At 42.2% G+C, this 23,534-nt stretch overlaps 1 protein-coding gene across 4 annotated transcripts in view; it reads left to right on the top strand.

The window, feature by feature from the left end:
• The window catches only part of LOC134349526 (TBC1 domain family member 8), a 105,277-nt gene that overhangs the window by 48,192 nt on the left and 33,551 nt on the right, over window positions 1–23,534 (top strand). For all 4 annotated transcript variants that reach the window (XM_063053991.1, XM_063053992.1, XM_063053990.1 and 1 more), the window contains exons 5-7: window positions 3,065–3,305; window positions 15,687–15,894; window positions 17,523–17,717. In XM_063053991.1, the coding sequence (XP_062910061.1) occupies window positions 3,065–3,305; window positions 15,687–15,894; window positions 17,523–17,717 (644 nt within the window). The remainder of the gene's footprint in view (window positions 1–3,064; window positions 3,306–15,686; window positions 15,895–17,522; window positions 17,718–23,534) is intronic.

Below are 23,534 nucleotides of genomic sequence, written 5' to 3'. Positions count from 1 at the left end.
TGACTCTTTTGAATGTCTGACATGTTTCGCTACCATTTAATATATTAAATTGTTCTTTACAAATGCACTGGGATTTTTTTTTAAAAGGCTTAACCGACAAAACACAGCAAAATAGCATATCTCAGTGGTCTTACTCAGTACTGTAATGATACCTCAGTGGTCTTAGTACTGTAATGGCATGATCACCATTCCCTTTTCAAAACTCACATCCTGGCTCAAAACATTTATTGGCGGGACCTTAAGCGTAAAAGAGTATAATCAAGCTGGAGTGTTTAATGTCATTTCCAATACACAAGTGTAACGGAGAACAAAATCATTGTTACTCCGAATCTAATGCAGCACAGAAAGACACAGTAAGATGAAGTACATTGCAATAAAAAGCGCAATAAATATAAACACGCAGGTTAACTTGTACATTGACTGTATGTCCATAAAGTGACTCTAGGCTCAGGAGTGTCTGTGCCTAGGGTGACTGATAGGAAATGACAGTGGATTAGGGGTGTGGAGGGGTGCCTAGGGTGACTGATAGGAAATGACAGTGGATTAGGGGTGTGGAGGGGTGAGTTAGTGGGTGGAGGTGTTGATCAGCCTCACTGCTTGGGGAAAGTAACTGTTTTTGAGTCTGGTGGTCCTGTTGTGGATGTTACTTAGCCTCCTCCCTGATGGGAATGGGACAAACAGTAATATTAATGAGGTTACTGGCCCATTTCCGGCACCTTTCTGTATATATGTCCTTGATGGCACGTAGGTTAGTGTGGGTGATGTGTTGGGCAGTTTTGACTACCAATTGTGGAGTCTTCCTGTCTGCTGCAGTGTAATGATGAAGCTTGTTAGGATGCCCTCTACTGCACATCTGTAAAATGACATGAGTAGAGATGTGCATAGATAGTCAACCCTCTTCGGCCTCCTCAGAAAGTAGAGGCGTTGGTGAGCTTTCATGATTGTGTAGGATGTGTTCTGGGACCATGAGAGGTTGTGTGAGATGTGCACTCCCAGGACTTTGAAACTGCTCGCTGTTTCCTCTGCAGTGCTGCCGATGTAAAGGGGGTGTGAGTGATCTTCTTTGACTTGTTGCCATTGAGGAAGAGGTTATTTGCCTGGCACCAGGCCTCGAGCTCTTCCACCTCCTCTCTGTCAGCTGTCTCATCGTTGTTGGTGGTGAGCCCTGCCACTGTTGTATCATCAGCCAACTTGACAATGTGATTAATCTGGAGTTTGGCCACGCAGTCAGTCATGTGTGAGCAGAGCGTACAGCAGTGGGCTCAGCAGACAGCGCTGTGCCCTGTGGGGCACCTGTGTGGAGAACAATGGGGAGGGAAGAGTGGTTGTACAACCTGACTATCTGGGGTCCATTGGCTAGGAAGTCCAACACCCAGTTGCACTGTGGTGCATTTAGAATGAGGAATAGGAGTTTGTTCACAAAGGCTGTGGAACAATGGTGTTGAATGCTGAAATCTAGAAACAGCATTCTAGCGCAAGTGTCCTTATTTTCTAGGTGTCTCAGGGCCAGGTGCATGAGAGATGCTGTGGTGGTTCTGTTGGTATGCATCTTGGGGAGGATTAGGGTTTTGGCCAGCCATTCAAAGGACTTCATGATGATTGGGGTCAGTGCCACTAGGTGGTAGTCATTCAGTTCTGAAGGAACAAACAAACAATGGGAATAATTATAGTGCCAGGAAGGAAAGAGGCAATGGAAAGATTTAAATTAGAATAGGAATTTTAACTTGGAAGTTCTGGTAACCAAGGTACTTGGAGTTGGGTTGGATGTGTACTTTAGTTAGTATTTTGGTTGAACTGAAGAGTCTTGAAGGAGATGGTTGAATACACGGTAAGCTTCATCCTTTCTACACCTGTCCCATTTTTCATAAACTCTGGACCAAGGATTAGGAATGTGGACTGGACTGAAGGCTATTTACAAAGCAATACAAGATTGGCGTGTGTCCCTGTGGGGAGATGTTTTCTTTCCGTTATCTGGCCGAAGTTGAGCTTTCCTCATGAAGTACAGTCGGCCCTCCTTATCCGCGAGGGATTGGTTCCGGGACCCCTTGCGGAAACCAAAAAAGCGCAGATGCACAAGTCCCTCATTCGACCTGTCTCAATGCGGTGGACCTTGGGACCCAGCAGAACCCCAGATTTTATTTAACCTGTCTCAGTGCAGTGGGCATTAGGACCCGGCGGTGAAGCTCTGAATCCGCAGTGTTTCTGTTCACGAAAATAATCATGATCGCAATTTAAAATAAAGTGGAAATAATAAAGCCATCGAAAAGAGATGAAATGCCATCGGTCATTGGAAAAGCGTTAGGCGACAGTCGGTCAATGATCGGAACAATTTTAAAGGATAAAGTGAGAATGGTTCTGCCCCAATGAAAGCTACAATTATTACTAAGCAACGCAATGGTTTAATTATTGGGTTTTAGGGTCTTGGGTTTTTGATCCTTCACATCAACCCGGCACGGATGGAGAGCACGCTCGGGAGCGATCTGTCACTGGATCGAACTCGGGAACCTCCGTTCCTGAGCCCAGTGCTAAAACATATATTTCTTAAGTTTTATATGCATAGAAAGGTAAAATATATACTATATACTAAGACAAACGTTTGACTGATGCTAAATAACACCAGATGTACCTGTTCCGACTTATTTAGTACGAGAACTTCTGTTTTTTTTTTCCCCGATCCCGATCCACAATAATCTACGCACATCCTCCCATATACTTTAAATCATCTCTAGATTATTTATAATACCTAATACAATGTAAATGCTATATAAAATAGTTGTTATACTGCATTGTTTAGGGAATAATGACAAGGAAAAAAAAGTCTGTACATGCTTGAACAAGTGCTGGAAGAGCACTTCCGGGTTTTCTCAATTCGCGGTTGGTTGAATTCGTGCATGTGGAACTCGTGGATAAGGAAAGCCCACTGTATATTGCTGGGTAACACCTCACAAATGCACCAGAGCTTTTAGTTTCTACTGTGATAGATACTAAGAAATAAGTTTGCTGTTTTGTCTTTTAAAAGTGGTTTGAAAGCTGCAATCCTGAATTTTATGCTTTGTTATTTCAGTGAAACTTGTTATCCCCTGGGCTGATGTGAAGAAGCTAGAAAGATCCTCAAACACTCTTATCACAGAAATAATCCGAGTGACCACTCAGAGTAAAGAGCGTGACTTCTCCATGTTCCTTAACATAGATGAAACTTTCAGGCTTATGGAACAGCTGGCAGATGTGACTATTCGAAGGCTGCTGGACAATGAGGCATTTGAAATGGACCCATCGCTGCGAGAACCTGCACAAATTACAAAAAGGCAAGAAAAGATGAGACTTGATTTTTAACTGACTGGAAAATGTATCTCTGTTTTGTTTTTGAAGTACGTAAAATGGACAACTTTTAACAATTGCCCCCTGCTTGATTTTTTCTTAATTTAAGATAACATGTATGTTTGCATAAATTTTCATTTCATTGAATAATTGTAAAAGTTTTTGCTTCCTCTTTTGCCAGTGAGACAGTCCTGGAAGCACCAAATGAACCTAATGTGTGGATTTGTGTATTTTCTAGGATATTAGCATTATTGCCCATTCCTAGTTGTTCTTGAACCACTGCAGTCCTTTTTTCACATTGTGCTGTTGAGTTAGGAGTTCCAGGATTGGTGCTAGGTGACCACGAACAACTAGCAATATATTTCCAAATCAGAATAGTGAGCAATGTCGAGGAGATCCTGAAGGTGTCTGCGTTCCCATGCATCTGCTGCTGTTGTTCTGTAGATTACAAGTTTGGGACTTTATCAACGTAACATGGATTAGCCTACTGTACTGATTTATTTTTGGATGGTACATGTGTATGTAATAAGTACGGTTATTATCAAAGTATGCATACCATATAGAACCTTGACAGGCAGCCACAAAACAAACACAATTTAAAAAAAAAAGACTGTTAAACACCCAAGTGTGCAGAACAAAAAAAAACAAATCATGCAAACAATAAAAGTTAGCAAGTAGCGTTCAGAATTGAAGTTCACGAAAGTGAGTCCACAGACACGAAGCTAGCATCCAACTCAGGAGGCCATTAATTGCGGGCCACAGCCTCAGTTCAGCGCAGAGACGAATAAACCCCGTGGAGCGGCAGGTTCAACCTGCCGGTGATGACAAGTGAGCGTTTAGGTGATTAACAGGGTGCTGTTTAAGGAGGTTCCTTTGTCCTGGGCTGTCCTGCTTCGTGAGGGTTGATGCAGCTATGTTTATCAGGGCCAGTGAAGAATACTTCAAAACATACCTGACTTGGATCATGTAGATGGTGGAATGAACTTAGTGTATCAGAGTGAGTCATTTCCGGTACATAAATGTAAAGGAGATCAAAATGACTGTTACTTCTGATCTGGTGCAGCACAAAAAAAAACACAATAAGATAACGAACACAATAATAAATAAAACACCATAAATATAAATTAAGATAACTTGTGTACATAATGTGATGCTAGGTACAGGAGCGTATCTACATGAACATAAGGTGACTCCAACAGGAAATTATAAAGTGGTGGTTGGTGGGGAAGGGGGTTCCCAGACTTCAACTTGTTCTTGTAACCACAGTACTTATATGGGTGCTCCAACCTTGAGTAGATGGTCAATGGTGAACTCCAGGCTACTGATGTTGGGATGACTTGGCAATGTTAATGCCACTGAATATCAAGACAGGTGGTTCAGCTCTTAATGGGGATGGTTATTACTAAATACCGATGGCATGATTGTTGTATGACGCATAATCAGCCAATACTTGAATGTAGTTCACATCTTGCAGGGACTGCTTTATCTACTGAGCAGTTGCAAATAGAATTGGACTTCCTGTAATAAAGTGGCAAGCATCTGACTGTATGTTGGAAGGAAAGATGTTCATGAAGTATTCGAAAATGGTTAGTCCTCATCTAAGGAAAGGTGTGTTGGCATTGGAGAAGTTTTAGAGGAGGTTCACAAGGATGATTCCGGGAATGGAAGGGTTATCATATGAGGAATGTTTGATAGCTCTGGGTCTGTACTTGCTGGAATTTAGAAGGATGTGGGGTGGGGGGGGGGGGTGTCATTGAAACCTTTCGAACGTTGAAAGACCGAGACAGAGTAGCTGTGGAAAGGATGTTTCCCATGGTGCCTGTGTCTAGGACTGAAGGGCACAGCCTCAGGATAGAGGGGCGTCCATTTAAAACAGATGTGGAGAAATTTCTTTAGCCAGAGGGTGGTGAATTTGTGAAATTTGTTTCCACAGGCAGCTATGGAGGCCAGGTTGTTGGGTGTATTTAAGGCAGAGATTGATAGGTTCTTGATTGGACATGGTATCAAAGATTACAGGGAGCAGGCTGGAGAGTTGGGCTGAGGAGGGGGAAAAGGATCAACCATGTTTGAATGATGGAGCAGACTCTATGGGCCAAATGGCCTTATTCTGCTCCTATGTCTTATAGTTAGGCTGAAGCCATGGCTCTGAGGAGCTCTTGTAGTGAGGTCCTAGAACTGGGCTAATTGGCTATTAGTGACCACAATATGTGAATCATTTTCCCTGTGATCTGCATTGACGTCAGTTTTACCAAGGCTCCCTGATCCTGCCAAATGCTGCCTTAATATCACTCTCACTTCCTTTCTGGGATTCAGCTTTTGCTCAATATCTGGACCGAAGCTGTGATGAGATCTGGAGCAGAGTGATCCTGGCAAAGCTGAAGCTGGGGATGGGGATGGGTGAACAGGTTATTGGGGAGTAAGTGCTGTTGGTGGGACCTGATCACCTTGACTGAGAGTTAAGCAAGTCATGAATGTGATGGGTCACGGACATGGCTGACATTTATTGTCCAACTTTTATTGCCTTTGCAAAAGTGTTAGGAGCATCAAGGCATGCTTGCCTGTTTCAGGAAGCAATGGGTGAATAAAATAATGTATATGGAATATGAAACTCTTTAACTAGTATCCATTGCAGCATCATAACTAATGTATCTTCAAAGTTGACTTCTGCAAGGCATATTCCCAGGTTTTTTCCCCCCAGTTATTTTTAATATTGGAAGAAGAAGCTTCTCTTTCTCAAGGTGAGAATTGCACTTGTGGGCTAGCCACTCTTCTGCAATGAATTGTGCTTCTGTAAGATATGATCTTTGGCCTTGGAGACCATAGGCATTATTAAAATGAGGATTAATTACTTGGTGATTTACTGCACTAAATTCCTTGCTGCAAGGTGTCCTTCCCCACCAGCTCTGGTTGACGACCATCATTGTGGGTGATCATGTCTAAGTGGATAGGTCATTCATATTTGGAGACAGTGGCGATGAGACATGCCCCGATGAAGAGTCTCAGCCCAAAATGCGAACTGTTCAGTTACCACCCCAGACGCTGCCTGACCTGCTGAGTTGCTCCAGCTCCTTTGTGTGTTACTTTTGTCCTGTGTCTCCAGTCTGCAGGACCTGCAATTAATTTGTTTCCTCTCATAAAGTGATCATTTGGAAAGTAAAGGTCATCTGTTGCAAGTCCCTTGAACCTGTGCAAGAAAATGGATCTCAGGGTAGAACAGGGTGACATCAATGTACTTTGTCAATAAACTTACTTTGACTTTGAATGTGTGTATGCTACAGGTTTAACTGTACTTGTAATTTACTGCTTGTTTTGGTCAAAATAAGTCGTTCCCAATGATAGCCAATTGGGTTGCTTGAAATGAATGCGAGATTGGATAAAGGTTATTGTAGATAGTTTGGAAGAGTGGCTTATTAGCTACTATAAAGCCTGTGCTTTTTTCAGTGGGATATTGTGCAATGTAAAGCAGCTGAAAACATTGCTCGGATGCAAATGAAGGGTGTTAGTAAACAGCCGCTAAGCATGAACCACTACAGGAGAGAGGAAGAGACCTCAGTGTCTATCTGGATGGAACATTGACGTGTTAGTGAATCAGATAAGAGTCCCGTGCACCAGAAGACCCACTGGGATTGCCATTTACCAAGAGGTTGCTACAGTAGTCTCCCAGCAGTGAAGAAACACTCTGAAATGGAACAAGAAATTTCATGAGATGAGTGCAGATGCTTGAACCTGGAACAACACACAATAAGCTGGAGGAACTCGGTGGGTCAAGCAGCATTTATGGAAGGAAATGGGCAGTCAATGTTTGTTCTTTATTTATTTTATTTAAAAATGCAGCGTCAAGTAGGCCCTCTGGCCCTTTGAGCTGCTTTGCCTGGTAACCCCAGTTTAACCCTAAACCAACCACGGGACAACTCACAAAGACCACTTAACCGACCCAGTACGTCTTTGGACTGTGGGAGGAAACTGAAGGCACCAGGGACAGCTTGCACATTCTACGGGGAGGGCATCCAGACTCCTAATAGATGACACTGGAATACAACTCCAATCTCCAATGCTCCAAGCTGTAATAGCGCTGTGCTACCATGGCGACCGCTGTTTTCAGTCGAGACCCTTCATATGGACTGGATTACGTAGTTCTTCAAAGTGAGCTTTAGAGCAGTAGAAATGCAGCGTATTCTGTATGGCATCTAAACTTTCACTTAAGTTGTTAATCTCCTTACCTCCCTCCCCAGGTGTTAATGAAGAGCTGTTTCTTGTCCTCCACATAGGCAATGGCAAGGAATAAAGGGTGACCATCCCTTTGGGAGGCAGCTTTTATATTTACAGTGCCTGATCCACAGTGAGGAGACCTCGTGGGACCACCAAGCCCCAAAACATTTGGGAATGATTATATAGTCCTTTGCATTGATTTGACAAATCTTTCATTAGCCTCTATGCTGCTGCATCAACACAAAGGAACTTCGGAACAGCTTGTAAGTGCAATCGCCCTCCTTTTGCCTTCAGAGATTATTTAGAGAAGCCGCATCTTTTCCACTTAGAAACATAGAAAACCTACAGCACAATACAGGCCCTTCGGCCCTCAAAGTTGTGCCAAACATGTCTCTACCTTAGAAATTACTAGGGTTACCCATAGCCCTCTATTTTTCTAAGCTCAATGTACCTCTCCAAAAGTCGCTTAAAAGACCCTATCGTATCCGCCTCCGCCACCGTTGCCGGCAGCCCATTCCACTTCTCAGTTAAGGAGCAAGAGGGGACATTGGTGAGGGGAGTAATGCTCGTCAACACTGTGATTCATTGCACCTGATGACCCACAGCTTGCCTGCGGATCCGACACCACAGATGATGAGCAAATTCGGTCAGAGGAACATGCGGCACAGAGCACACTGGATGTCGTTTTAGGAGCAAGCTGAGGGAATCCGATGCTTGTGCTCACCGCAGGGAGAACCTGTGTACTTGTACTGCTTGACAAGGACCTTATACAGGGCGATGTTTTATGAGGTGCCAGCCAGCCATGGCAGTGACTGGGATTATGGGACAAGCTGCATCTACAGGCTCTGGCAGTGGGTTGTGATCTTTGACCCAAGAGGTCATGAGCACTTCTTTGCTGGGTATTGGCAGCGATCCCATCACAGAGCACATCGTGGTTCAGTTGTTGGCTTCTGTGGAGACTCGGGTGAGGACCACAGGGTCCTGATGCCTGCTTGCAGACTGGCACTGATTTAACTCAGGGTTCTGTCTCTCTACCACACAGCAGCAAACTGAACCACTGAAGGAAACGCCGCTGCCTTCAGGGAGCACTTTGTTTCCCTCTTGGAACAGAGATGAAGATTGTCAACTAACTGCTGCTCTCAGTGAACATGGAGTTGCGATTCATGGGACAGGGTAACGAAAAGATACCGCTGATGAGCATCTCACTCTTCATAGCGATGCAACCCGTTCTCAGATTCTTTTCCTGCAGTTGCAGAGAGAGAACTCAATCAGGTCTCAACTCCCCTCTCGCCACCACCAGACCCCCTTGCCACTCCCCCCTCCACACACCCACACACCCTCTCACCACACACCCCCACCTCCCCCTCCCTCCTCTGTGAGGATCATCATGCATGCATCCGTACCACCTCCCACATATAACACCACATCTTCAGTGTGGGCTAATTCCTTTCAGATTGTGTCCTGGGATTTTCAGAAGGCCTTCGACAACATGCCACACATGAGGCTGCCTAACAAGTTAAGACCCCATAGTATTACAGGAAAGGTGCTAGCATGGATAGGTCATTGGTTGATTGGCAGGAGACAGGGTGGGAATAAAGGGAGCCTTTTCTGATTGGCTGCTGGTGATGAGTGATGGTCCACAGGGGACTGTCCTGGGACAGCTTTTTACACTGTATGTCAATGACCTGGATGGCAGAATTGAAGGCTTTGTGGCCAAGTTTGCGGATGATACGAAGATTGTGGAGGGGCAGGTAGTTTTAAGGAAGCAGAGAGGCTACAGAAGAACTTGGCTGGATTAGGCGAATGGACAAAGAAATGGCAGATAGAATGCGTTGTCGGGAAGTATATGGCCATGCACTTTGGTAGAAGAAATAAATACGTAGACTAGATAGATACTTTTTTGATCCTAAAGTGAATTACAGGGTCACAGTGACATAATAAGTGCACAGATATACAATATACAAATATTAGAAGAGAAGAAAGAAAGAATACAAAGTAAGTTGCCTCAAACAGTCTAACAGGAGGGGGTCATCACTTCCCCGTTTATAACAGTGGTCCCCAACCACCACCGGGCCACGAGGAAATGATATGAGACAGCTGCACCTTTCCTCATTCCCTGTCATGCACTGTTGAACTTGAATGCACGCGAGGACATCAGTCGGTCATTAACCTACAACTACTCGATGAGTAAAAAACAAACGTCGCTTGAGAGTTTCTTTGGAGGAGATGATAGGGGACATAAAAGGCCTAACGATGATGATAACGTAGAGACAGCTGAGGCCGAGACTGCAAAAAAAATGAAAGCTTCCTTCAACAGAAAGTATGACGAGTCGTACATAAAATATGGCTTTATTGTGACCGGTGACCCGCATGCTCCAAGCCTGTGTGTGTGATGTGTGGAGACAAGCTGTCTAATGAGGCAGTGAAGCCCTCAAATCTGCTTTGGCACCTTGATTCCAAGCACCCTGCTCTAAAGACAAACCCGCTGAGTTTTTTGAGAGGAAAAAACGTGAGCAAGCAGGACAGAAGCAAGTGCTGAGAGCCACCACCTCCACAAATGCTGCTGCTCTGAGAGCATCGTACTTAGTAGCTAGCCGTATTGCTAAGGCTAAGAAGCCTTTCACTGTTGGTGAAGAATTGATTCTGCCTGCTGCCAAGGACTGTTGGGAGAAGCTGCAGCTAACAAGATCGCACAGGTTTCTCTTTCAGCTACCACAGTTTCAAGAAGAATTGATGACATAGTGGAGGACATCGAGGCACAGCTGTTGGAACAGCTTAACGAATCTGGTTTCACTACCCGAGTCAAACAGGTTGCTCCTGAATGCCAGTCTACACACTGTGTCACACACAGGGAAATGCTGGCTAGCTGAAAAATGTCACCTGATCTTAACAGTGTATTGAGTGACATTGTTGAAGTAATCAATCACATCAAAGCAAAAGCCTTTAATCCACGTCTGTTTGAGCAGTTTTGTGAGGAAATGGATGCAGATCACAAATGCCTTCTCTTACACACCGAAGTCAGGCGGCTATCAAAGGGGAGAGCCCTGGCCAGGGTTTTTGAGTTAAGAAAGCAGCTACAGAGATTTCTTTCAGGAAAAAAGTCACCACTGGCAGCACACTACAGTGATGAGGAGTAGATAGCAAAACTCGCTTACAGGTATCCCCTGCTTTTTGAACGTTCGCTTTACGAAACCTCACTGTTATGAAAGACCTACATTAGTTCCCTGTTTTCACTAACAGAAGGTGGTTTCACTGTTACGAAAAAATCAGCGCGCGAAAAAAGGCAGCGCGCGCCCCGAGCAGCCGCTCTCTCCCGGATTCGGAACTGCATTCTCGCTGGCATTACTTAATGTGCCTGTGAGCATCCGTTAGCAAGATGAGTTCTACGGTATTGGAAAAGTCTGTAAGAGCTCGTAAGGGTGTTACACTTAGCGTAAAACTAGACGTAATTAAGCATTTCGATAGTGGTGAATGAAGTAAGGACAAAGTGAGTTTGGCTTGTGGAAGTTGACAAAGATGACGTTGAAGAGGTTTTGGCATCCCATGACCAAGAAATGATAGATGAAGAGATGGTGCAGTTGGAAGAGGAAAGGATAACAATCGAAACCAAATGAGTAATGATAAAGTATGACTTTAATTTTGAAAGGGTACGTTGGTTTAGGGCATATTTGCAAGATGGTTTGAGTGCTTTCAAAGAACGGTATGATAGAAAAATGCGCGAGGCTAAGCAGTCAAGCAAGCCTTCCACAGCAGACGACGAACCTCGACCTTCGACATCGAGGCAGGCAGTCATAGGAGAACAAGAGATGACACCCCAGTGTCCCACCACCCCAACCCCCAGGCCGCAGACAGATACCGATTCGCGGAGAATGCAGCAGTAGCCGGGAGGCACACAGCACATCTTTAAGAAAAAAGCCGAAATAAACAAGTTAATTAATTAGGTGCCACCTGGCACATAATTAATTAGCATGTTTATTTCGGCTTTTTTCTTAAAGATGTGCTGTGTGCCTCCCGGCTACCGCTGTACCCCTGCATGCTTCGTGGATCGGTATCGGTTTGCTGCCCGGAGGGTGGGGGTCACTGCACCACCCCAACCTGCGACGACTCAGCCTAACACACCATCATCAGTGTGCTCAGCGCTGTCTTCCCGATTCCCGTAAGTGATACTACACTGTACATAAATTATTTCTACTTTATATAGGCTGTGTATTTTTACGTGTTATTTGGTATGATTTGGCAGCTTCATAGCTTAAAGGTTACTGGAGAGCGCTTGCGCCGTGTTTTTGCCGACGGCGATTGCGTGAGATTTTCTGCCGAAAGAGCTTGCGCCGTGTTTTTGCCAAGAGTGCTTGCGTGAGATTTTCGCTACGGAGAACAGTTCAGGCAATGATTGTGGAAAAGTATTTCTACTTTATATAGGCTGTGTATTTATCATATCATTCCTGCTTTTACTATATGTTACTGGTATTTTAGGTTTTATGTGTTATTTGGCATGATTTGGTAGGTTATTTTTGGGTCTGCGAACGCTCACAAAATTTTCCCATATAAATAAATCGTAATTGCTTCTTCGCTTTACGACATTCCGGCTTACAAACCGTTTCATAGGAATGCTCTACCTTCGGATGGTGGGGGAAACCTGTATCTGTGTGACATCTTCAACCTGCTCAATGAACTCAATTTGTCACTTCAGGGGAGAATGACAACTGTCTTCAAGTTGGCAGATAAAGTGTCTGCTTTCACAGCCAAACTGGAACGTGGGGACGGCGAGTGGACAGGGGCATATTTGACATGTTCCCGGCATTAGCTGGGATTTTGGGAGAGACTGAGGCTGCACTGTCCTTCTCACAGCTGGTGCGCGATCACTTATCTTCGCTGTCGACAGAATTCAAGCGTTACTTCCCAACCGCAAATGACCCAAGACGTGCAAAGGAATGGGTCCGTAACCCATTTGTGAATGTCCCCAGTGAATCATCCATGTCAGCGCGGGAAGAAGATCAACTCCTTGAGCTTGCAAATGATGGCGGGCTGAAAGGTATATTTGACATAACATCTCTGCCGGCATTCTGGATCAAAGTCAAGGCTGAATATCCTGAGATAGCCACGAAAGCACTGAAAACTTTGCTTCCATTTCCAACGTCATATCTCTGTAAAGCGGAGTTTTCTGCAATGAATGCAACGAAAACTAAATTGCGGAATAGACTGGACATAAGGAACCCCCTTATGACTTATAATTGACTTATCACTATGTTCATGCGAGGAAAATATGCGCTGTGTGTCGTTAGATAAACCCCTTTAGAAACAAAATTGAGTGTATTGGCCACTTATAAGTGACTTATAGTTGACTTATCACCTATATTCTGGTCGTGATTAACCCCCCCACCCCCGGTTGGCTGGTCCGCAAGAATATTGTCAATATTAAACTGGTCCGCGATGCAAAAAAGGTTGGGGACCCGTGGTCTATAGGTTTGACTTGTATTGGAGCCTAATGGCCGAGGGTAAGAATGACCTCATATAACACTCTTTGGAGCAGCACAGTTGTCTCAGTCTATTACTAAAAGTGCTCCTCTGTTCAGCCAAGGTGGCATACAGAGGGTGAGAAACATTGTCCAGAATTGCCAGGATTTTCCGTAGGGTCCTTTGTTCTACCACAGTCTTCAGTATGCCCAGTTGGACTTATAAATAGAGAGAAAACTCAAAAATCTGAGGTGCAAAGGGAATTGGAGTCCTTGTGCAGGATTCCCTAAAGGTTATGTGCAGGTTGAGTTGGTGGTGAGGAAGGCAAATGCAATGTTAGCATTAATTTCAAAAGGACTACAGGTCCATAATCCCTTATCCGAAATCCTTGGGGCCAGTTGCATTTCGGAATTCAGAATTTTTCACATTTCAGAATCCCTCCTTATTGGTACTGGGACCCCCCCCCCCCCGGCAGATACCAAAAAACACGTATGCTCAAGTCCCTTATTTAACCTGTCTCAGTGTGGTGGACTTTAGGACCCAGTGGTGCACCAAACCTATGCACATCCTCCCGTATACTTTAAATCATCTCTAGATTACTTATACCTAATACAATGTAAATGCTATGTAAATAGTTGTTATACTGTATTGTTTAGGGAATAATGACAAGAAAAAAAATTTCAATAAAACATAAAAGTATACAGCTTCAAACGAACCGAATCAAACACATGGTAAATGACTTATTGGAATAAATGTAGAACGTTACTGTCAGTATAAAACTTCAGTAACTTGTCTTTCTGTTTCTTTAAATCATATACAGTGGTAGTTCCGACACTATTTTCTTCAGTAAGACGCCGCACAGACACACCACGATCAAGCTTCTGCAATAACTCCACTTTCTGTGTTACTGATAATGATAGATGCTTCCTTCTCTTTTTCTCATTGTTACCCATAGGGGTATCTGCAGCTCTTTTTGACATTTTCACAGTGAAATTAAACACAAAGTCAACAGTGAACACAAAATATCAGCGAACAGCAAATGCACGTGTAACCAGTACGAGCGCTGAGCCACAACTGACGTCTGGCGGCCTCTGCTAGTGCTGCCACGTCACACCTGAGTGATGTCAGCTGTTGGCGAAAAAAAACTTCGGTTTTCGGAGCTTTTTGGATTTCAGAATTTCGGATAAGGGATTGTGAACCTGTATAACATAAAAACAAGGATGCAATTTTGAGGTTTTATATTTATAAGACACTGGTAAGGCCTCATGGAGTTTTATGACCAATTTTGGGTTCCTTATCTAAAAAAGGGTGTGCCAACATTCACAAACGATTCAAGGAAGTTTGCAAAGATGATTCTGGGATTGAAAGACTTATCAATGAGGAGTGTTTGATGGCTCTGGGCCTCTACTCATGGGAATTCAGAAGAATGAGGGTGAGAGGGATCTCAATGAAACCTATCAAATGTTGAAAGTGGATGTGGAGAGGATGTTTTCTGTGGTGGGAGAGTTTAAGACCAGAGGATACAACCACAGAATAGAGGGGCATCCTTTTAGAATGGAGATGAGGGGGAATTTCTTTAGCCAAAGAGTGGTGAATCTGTGGAATTCTTTGCCACAGGCAGCTCTGGAGGCTGAATCATTATGTATATTTAAGACAGAGGTTGATAGATTCTTGATTGGTTGAGGGATGAAGGGATACGGGGAGAATGCAGGGGATTGGGGGTGACAGGGAAATGGATCAGCCATGATGAAATTGCAGAGCAGATTTGATGGGCCAAATGGCCTAATTCTGCTCCTATATCTTATGGTCTTATTATGCGATGAGCTCACTACAGAGTGAAAACAGGAGGGGCTACATACCTGTTGGAGAGTCACATCATTGGACCACACAATTCCCCGCTGGGCTGCTTGGTCTGAAAGTTTGGGCTGTTTCTTGTATCCAGCTATAAATTATTCCGTACACAAGCATTGTTAAAGAGTATTGATACTACCGTGGCAATTGCTGGTATTGATGTAGTCCATATTGTGATAAAAGCACTTACCATTAGTTTAAAAACATTCTGAATTTTTCAAAGGTGCTTAAGCAGTTCTGCAAAAAATTTGAATCTGCCAGTCCATTCTTCTGATGTCTGAAGGGTGTCCCTCTTAAATATAGACAGATGTATATAAACCATATTCATAAGGGCTAAAATAGTCGTCGTTTTAAAGCTACTTTTTGCAGATTGCTGAAGGCCAAGTTTTCTTGACCTGCTACTGCTCCCCATTATTCTGTTGGTTGTTCAGATGGGCAGAGCTGAAGTGTTTCTGGGATAATAAGCAATTTTAAACCAAGAGTTTTGCTCTTGATAGCAGTGCTGCGCCCTCTCCTGGTTAAGGTCATGTATGTCAGTTTGTCCACAGATGTGATATACCTTGCTGTTAAATGGCCTGCTAATGTAACATTGGCTCTAATGATGAAGGTATTGGCTATTTAGAATTGAAGTAGTTGTAGATCACAATCTAAATTTGGAGATCTAAATCATTAATGCATCAAAAATATCCATCTGCAACTTAAAACTTCTCAATTTAGATGAAGCTACTTTAAACTGATAAAATTAACTACTTTGTTTTACTTGCTTGCTCTCTGACATGCTGAGTGTTTCCAGCACTTCCTGTTTTTGGACATTTAAACTGACGTGTAACTGTTTTGCGTTTCCATTGCCCTAGGGATCTTGAAGGTAGGATCCAGAATGAGTATTTCCGGGCTTGTTTCAGGCTTCCACGGGTGGAAAAGTTGGACAAGATAGTGGACTGTTTCCTGTGGACACCTTATAATCAGTGCCATACTGCTGGGAAGCTGTATACTTCTGAAAATTACATCTGCTTTGCCAGCAAGGAGGAAGGCAGCTGCAATGTAATCATTCCACTTCAAGAGGTATGGTACCCCTGTCCAAGCACTGAAGACCTAAGTGCCTTGGTCAACCTTTAAGATCGCTTACTGTCATTTCCAGTGCACAGCTGCAAAAGGAGAACAAAATAATTGTTACTGGTGATCTGATGCAGCAAAAAAACCCCACTAAAGATGAAGAACAATAATTAAAATATACAATAAAAATAAATATATTAGGCAGCTTGTATACATACAATGTTTGTAGATTGTATATCCATAAAGTGACGCTAGGTGCAGGAGTACCTTGTACATAAGGGGACTGACAGGAAACAATAAAGTAATGGTGGTTGGGGTGTGGAGGTCTCAGATTATATAATTTGGTGAACGTTTTTGGTAGGTCTGTTAGAGATGTGTTGTTTAATTAAATATCAACAGTTATTTTAATTTCTGAATGCAAATCAATATGATCCCTCATTATAACTTTGTTCTTTGAGACATAAATCCTTCTTTGTGCTATAAGCTGAAATATTTATAACACAGTAAGATATCGGAGCAGCATTAGGTCACTTGGCCCATCGAGTCTTCTCTGCCATTTCATCGTGGCTGATCCACTTTCCCCCTCAGCCTCAATCCCCTGCCTGCTCCCCAAATCCCTTCATGCCCTGACCAATCAAGAGTCTATCGACAATTGCCTTAAATAAACATAAAGTCTTCGCCTCCACAGCTGCCTATGGCAAAGAATTCCACAGATTCACCACTCTCTGGATAAAGAAATTCCTCTTCATTTCCATTCTAAAAGGACACCCCTTTATTCTAAGGCTGTGTCCTCTGGTCCTGGACTCCCCCACCATTGGAAACGTTTTCTCGACACCCACTCTATCAAGCCTTTCACCATTCTTGGGTTTCAGTGAGGTCAACCCTCATTCTTCTAATTCCAGTGAAAACAGGCCCAGAGCCGTCAAATTCCCATCATATTAAAAGGGCCTGTTTACATGTAGCACCTAGTAGTATAGTGTCATGAAAGCAACCTTTCTGCCAATGTCAGCAAAACAAGAGAGGTGGTCAATGACTTCAGGAAGGAGGGGAATGCAGATGTATTGAGTCCTAATGAAGGTTCTTGCCCTCAGTGTGCTTTTTCTCTGTAACTGCAATATATTCTACTTTCTGTTACTGCTTTTTCTTTGTGCTACCTTGATGCCGATGTGAATAGTTTTGTCTGTTTGGATGGCATGGAAAGCAAAGTTTATTATTGTTACATGTACCTTTGCTTTCATTTGTAGCCTAGGTACTTTTTTCAAAGCTTGATGCACTCTGGTACCAGAAGCAAGTTTGTCAAAAAACATTTGAGCTTTATCTAAATGTCTAGGTGCTTTGCTCCACTTGAAGATTACATTAATGAGCATTTTCTTTTAAAAATAAAGCCACGTTACAAAGTCACGGTGAAGTTTATTTGTTCCCTTGCCTCCTCTTCCAGCATTCTAATTTGCTGGTAAGCAAGAGAGTGCAAAGAACGTTTAATGTGGAGGAAGGTGGGAATACATTCAGATGATTTCTCTTGCACTGCTTTCTTGACTATCCGTTCACATCATTCCTTTCGAAGCTAACTAATCTTGCAATATGCAGTAACGTTAGCAGTTAACATCTGCTCTAACACGTTTGTTTTTCATTGACAGGTGGTTACTGTGGAGAAAATGGAGGACACTAGTCTTCTCCCCAATCCAATAATTGTTGGTGTCAAAAACAAAAGGGTGTTTCAGTTTACAGAAATTGAAAATAGAGAGCAATTAGTGGAGCAACTATGGAAACGGCTTCAACTTTTAAGAGGGGAAAAGCCTGATCATCTTGAATCGTCTCAAGTTGACGAAATGGTACAATTGATCTTTATAATGTTAATAGTTTTGTACAGCAGTAAATCAAGTAACTTTTGTTTCCACCATAATAAAAGATTCCTCATACAGAAGTAGAAACTTGATAGCATGTATTTTTTAACAAACCACATGCCCAATACAAGACTGGTTGTGAATTTTATTGTTAAGTGCAGTGTTGCCATGGAGAGTGAACCTCAGCTGTGGCGATCAGAGAGGTGGTTTTTACTATCCCTACTTATTAGAGGGCCGAGGAGGCACTGCTTCCAGGCCTAGGGAGAGGCACAAAAGCATTTGGAGCTCCAGGGACATGTGTACAAGATTGAGCCTTGCTGAAAATTTTTTGCTCTTGTTACCTTGTCCTTTGGCTTGCATTCTCTTGTAAATCCTTGTGCACTCTCAACTCTTAGACTGTTTTTTTTATTTTCTCCCGTATCTCAACATTTAAAGCAGTTTTGCAATCTGTTTGAAAATGAACAGTGACCGCATTTGGCTTCTGTAAAATTTTTGGTAATTCATTACATACAACTCCACATAATCCAATTAGTCAAATAGTCATGCATTGAAAGAGTGATTTATTTTCAGGAGTTTGTATCTTAAAAAGTGCTTTCATTTGTTTTAAGTTAATGTCATACAGAATAATTCAAATCAGTACAATTTTAGTTTGTTCCATGTAATTACATGAAAGCAAATTGCAATGCATCAAATGACTAATTAAGTTTGGCATAATCACAAAGTCCTGGAGAAAGGGAGGGCTGTCCATTGAATACAACAGAAGACTTAATTTTTTTTGTTGAATTGTATTAAGTAAGGGTCTTAACTAAAAGGTGCCTTTTCCCGGCATCAAAACTAGTGCTTACAAAAGAAGGCTATCAAAAACATTGTAGCTGTTGTGAAACTAATTTTGTCAATGTGCAGAGGACTGGGAAATCTTTCTTATCACTGTAGTTTATAGTCATAGTCATACTTTATTGATCCCGGGGGAAATTGGTTTTCGTTACAGTTGCAACATAAATAATAGTAATAGAAATAGTAATAGTAATACTACTATTAGTAAATAGTAATAGTCATGGAAATAATAAGTAGTAATAGAATAGTAATAGAAAAATAGTAATAAATAGTTAAATAGTAATATGTAAATTATACCAGGAAATTATGAACTGAGTCCAGGACCAGCCTATTGGCTCAGGGTGTCTGACCCTCCAAGGGAGGAGTTGTAAAGTTTGATGGCCACAGGCGGGAATGACTTCCTATGACGCTCTGTGCTGCATCTCGGAGGAATGAGTCTCTGGAATGGAGACGTATGTGGCCCTTTGGCAAGAGATAACTCACTATGTGTAAGAGCCAGCATCTATTCTGACTGAACTGAATATAAGTGAGTTCTTTATGTGCTAATTCTTTAATATTTATAAATCCTTTATGATATGCATTTAATTAGAAAGGATATGTAAATCTTGCAATTTCATGGCAATAGTTTGTCATCAAAGCAGGTAATTATACTAGAATGATTTTGCATGCAAAATTAAAATTCAATTAATAGAAAAATATTATTGTTTTTTAAAAAAAATCCTTTTCTTCATAGGGAATTCTTTATGCATGCTCTGAAATTTTCTATAACATGAAGGAAATGGGAAGAAATGCTTCCTCTCTGCCTGAGGAGAAATTTGAGATGTTCACACTGCCAAATACAAAACTGTTGCATCTTGTGCTGTGGCCTCCACAAAGTCAATAATATACTCACTTACACAGGGTTCAAAACAGTGAACAAACTGTTCCAGACAGACCATGGGGAACAATGCATTCTCCACACCATGGAGCATTGTGTGTATCAAATATAAGCTGTGCAGGTGCATGGATACTGTGCCAAGGCTCAGTTAATCTGTTACCCCGCTAGTTCTTGATATAATGCTGTGTCTCCAAATGTCAAATTGCGTAAAGACGGCTTTGATTTGAGATTGATTGTGAAGCACATCAACTCCTGCCTGAGGAGTGACTTGGATCCACTCCAGGTTAGGCCAAGAGCAGATGCCATTTCATTGGCTCTTCTCTCAGCTCTGGAGCATCTCGACGGTAAAGCTGCATGCGTCAGGGTGCTCGTCATTGATTGCAGCTCAGCATTTCACACTATCATCGCCCGCAAAACTGATCGATGAACTCCAAGTCCTAGGCCTCGATACCTCCGTGTGGTAGCAACCACTTCTCACTAAATTTCAGCAAAACCGAAGAACTGATCACTGACTGCAGGAGGAAGAAATTGGGCATCCACGAGCCGGTACTCGTTAGGGGATCGGAGGTGGAGAGGGTCAGTAATTTTAAATTTCTGGGCGTTTTCATATCAGAGTGTCCATCCTGGGACCAGTAAATGCCATTTCAAAGAAGCATAGCACTGATTTGTCATGTCATATAAAACTCTGTCAAACTTCTGCAGTGGGGAGTGTCCTGACTGGCTGCATCACAGACTGGTATGGAAGCATCAGTGCCCAGGAGTGGAAATCCCTACAGAAGGTAGTGGATGCAGCCCAGTTCATCACAGGAAAAGCCCTCCCCGCTATTGAGCTCATCTACACAGGGTACTGCCACAAGAAAGCAGCATCCATTATCGACCATCCCCAGCATCCAGACCATGCTGTCTTCTCACTACTGCATCAGGAAGAAGGCATAGGAGTCTTAGGTCCCAGACTACCAGGTTCAGGAACAATTCAACCATCTGGCTCTTGAACCAGCGTGGACACCTTCACTCATTATAACATTGAACACTATCTTTGGGCTCACTTTCAAGCCTCTACAACTTGTGTTACCAGATTTATTTATTTATTTGTTTGTTTAGTATTACCAGATTATTTTGTATTTGCACAATTTGTCAGTCTTTGTGTGTGGGTTTTCATTGATTCTATTGTACTGTCAATGCATGCAAGAAAATGAATTTCGGGCTAGTATTTGGTGACATAAATATAGTTTGATAATAAATTTACTTTGAAGGGCTCTGTATGAGGCATTCTACTGCGTCTATTCCCAAGTTTTATTTTGTGAGTTTTTGTTGTTACCGTCTGTGCCTTCTGGTGCATTGGGTGGCAACCATGCTGTTTCTCCAGCATGTTATCTGTATTTACGAGGCAGAATTGCTAGCTGAATCCGACGCTCAACCCAGCACGGATGGAAAGTGTGCAAGAAGCTGGCTGGATTCGAACCCAGTGTCACTCACCTTAAAGTCCAGTGCTGATGCCACCTCACCACCAGCCAGCTCAGTAAATTATACATATGGTCCAATATGTATTGAGTTTACAAAAATGTTTCAATATGTATTTAAGAGTGCAGTGAAACTGCCTGCATTGTTTTGGAAATAAAACCATTTGCACAACATTCTGGTTTGATTTGCTTTCTTTGAATGCATTCTGCAGTCTAGAGGGCCAGGAGTTTGTTTGATGATGAAATTCAATAAAAAATAAATTACAAAAAAAAAGAAATCACTTATAAAATTGCACATGGCCTGTCACATTGGCAAAATGATCTTGTTCTGCCATGACTTCACGTCATAGCTGGTTTTGTATTTTAATGCATTTTCCTCAAAGTTTGTAACGTGAAACTTTTCAGTGGCAACTATTGACAGCTTGTTTGTTTTGAGTTCTTGAACTTTGAGTGTACCAAATTTCAGTAGATACCCAAGGTCGAAGAATTGGTTAGACTGGTTAAACCTAGGGTAGGCAAAGGTGGTTGGCTGTTTCAATGTTTGATCTCCTGGGAAACAATGCATTAGAATTAGAGATTATGAAAAGTGACCATATTTGCTCAGTGAGCAAATGCTTATTGCTAAAACACAAGAAATGGACAAGATGTAGAATGGATATTATCAGTAAACTGAGAGATTGCAAAATATTTAGTGAAGGAAAAGAAAAGACGACACTTATCCTGGCAACACACACAAAATGCTGGTGGAATGCAGCAGGCCAGACAGCATCCATAGGAAGGAGCACAGTCAACGTCTGGGCCCGAAACATTGACTATGCTGCTTCCTGTAGATGCTGTCTGGCCTGCTGCGTTCCACCAGCATTTTGTGTGCGTTGCTTAAATTCCCAGCATCTGCAGATTTCCTCGTGTTTGCGACACTAATCCTGTCTTGGATTGAGTATTAAGCCTTGACCAATAATAGATAAATTTACTGTTGGTATTCAGCTGAAATGTAAAAGCATTTGAAAATCTTCTTTGTCCCATCAAATGGAATGGAGTTAAAATTTGCCTAATTAGCCCATTGTGCTGAAAAGTGCAATTTTGATATTTGCTTTAATGGTATAGCGTTTCAAAGTTCAAAGTACACATGTCACCATTTACAACCCTGACATTTGTTTTCTTTTGGGCATACTCAGTAAATCAAGACCACACCCAGCAGGGTGGATGAACCACCAATGTGCAAAAAGACAACGAACTGCACATACAAAAGAAAAGCAAGTGGTAATAATATAGAAATAAACAAGCAATAAATGTCGAGAACATGAGATGGGGAGTCCTTGAAAGTGAGTCCATTGGTTGTGGTAACAGTCCAGTAATGGGGCAAGTGAAGCTATTCCCACTGGTTCAGGAGTCTGATGTTCCTGGACCTGGAATGAATTGAATTTAGTGAAGAAAAATGTGTTACCAGCTGTTGAAGTGTCGCAAGTAACCTTACCAAAATTTCTTTTGTCTGTATCTGGACAGAAATGAAACCTCTACCTAATATTTGACCATAAGACATAGGAGCAGAATTAGGCCATTTGGCCCATCGAGTCTGCTCTCAATCCACTTTAAAACTGCTGCCCTTGGTGGGTCATGTGATAAAGATGGTGGGAGGAGGTAGGGAGGGAAAGTATGACTGGTGACAGTTCTGATTTCCTGAATTGTAGAATTTATCAACAGAAGATTAAACGGTGACCTGGCTGTTAGTAGAAATGAATAACTGATCAATTCTTCATTGTTCTTTGCCAGTTGCTTAGCCATGTCTTGGCATCAACCCATGCTTTTGGATAGGACTTGCTTATGATGCTAAAATTTTGAACTGTAAATTTGCATCAGTTTTGCAATGCTGTGTTCTTATCTCCTGTTTACTCAAATAGTAGTCACCTTATTTGTTTAACTAGTGTTCCACTCAATAGTAGTTTATTGAACCTGAAATGGAAAGTTAAACAAACCAAGTGATTATAGGTGCTGCTATTGATTTAGTTGATGTGGCATTTGCAATTTATAGGTGATCTGTTTGTTCCCTTTCTCCATTGTTCTAAATAGTTTTAGCAGGGAAGGGAAGCACAGAGCATTGATCAGACCTGGATAGTAGTTTACTTAACATAGATTGAATATCTGCTTGTCTTTGAAATGAGACTGCAGATCTTTGTAGGAGTCATTGATTCAAACAGGACCTCTGCTTATGAAAAATGTTATATAAGTTGCCACAAAATATTTGTTTTTCCATCTCCGTTTGAGGTGTATTCTGAAACACTTCACAGTGAACAGTTTGCACCATTTGTTCCTAGTCCCTGTCTGTCAGTAGAATTCCTAGATACACTTGAGAATCATTGAAGCTTTGTACTTACAAACCACAAGCAGGAAATCATTACTGTAGGCAAAAGGTCCTGCTCTTCTCTCAAAAGCAGTTTTAAATGTCAAATGAGTTTTCTGGTCAGGTTTTGATTTGCGAGACTTGAAACAAATCTCCTAGATGGGCATTTCCCTCTTGGTAAGTTGTTGGATGTGCATGTGGCATTTAGCTAATTAATTTTTGATGCCTTTTCAAAAAAACATTAAATTTCTGAGCATGAAACGTGTATATTAGAAGCCTTGAAATATTCATCAGCA

The sequence above is a fragment of the Mobula hypostoma genome, chromosome 7 (genome assembly GCF_963921235.1).
Source record: "Mobula hypostoma chromosome 7, sMobHyp1.1, whole genome shotgun sequence".
In the NCBI taxonomy this organism is placed as follows: Eukaryota; Metazoa; Chordata; class Chondrichthyes; order Myliobatiformes; family Myliobatidae; genus Mobula; species Mobula hypostoma.
This window is presented reverse-complemented; position numbering and strand designations above follow the sequence as displayed.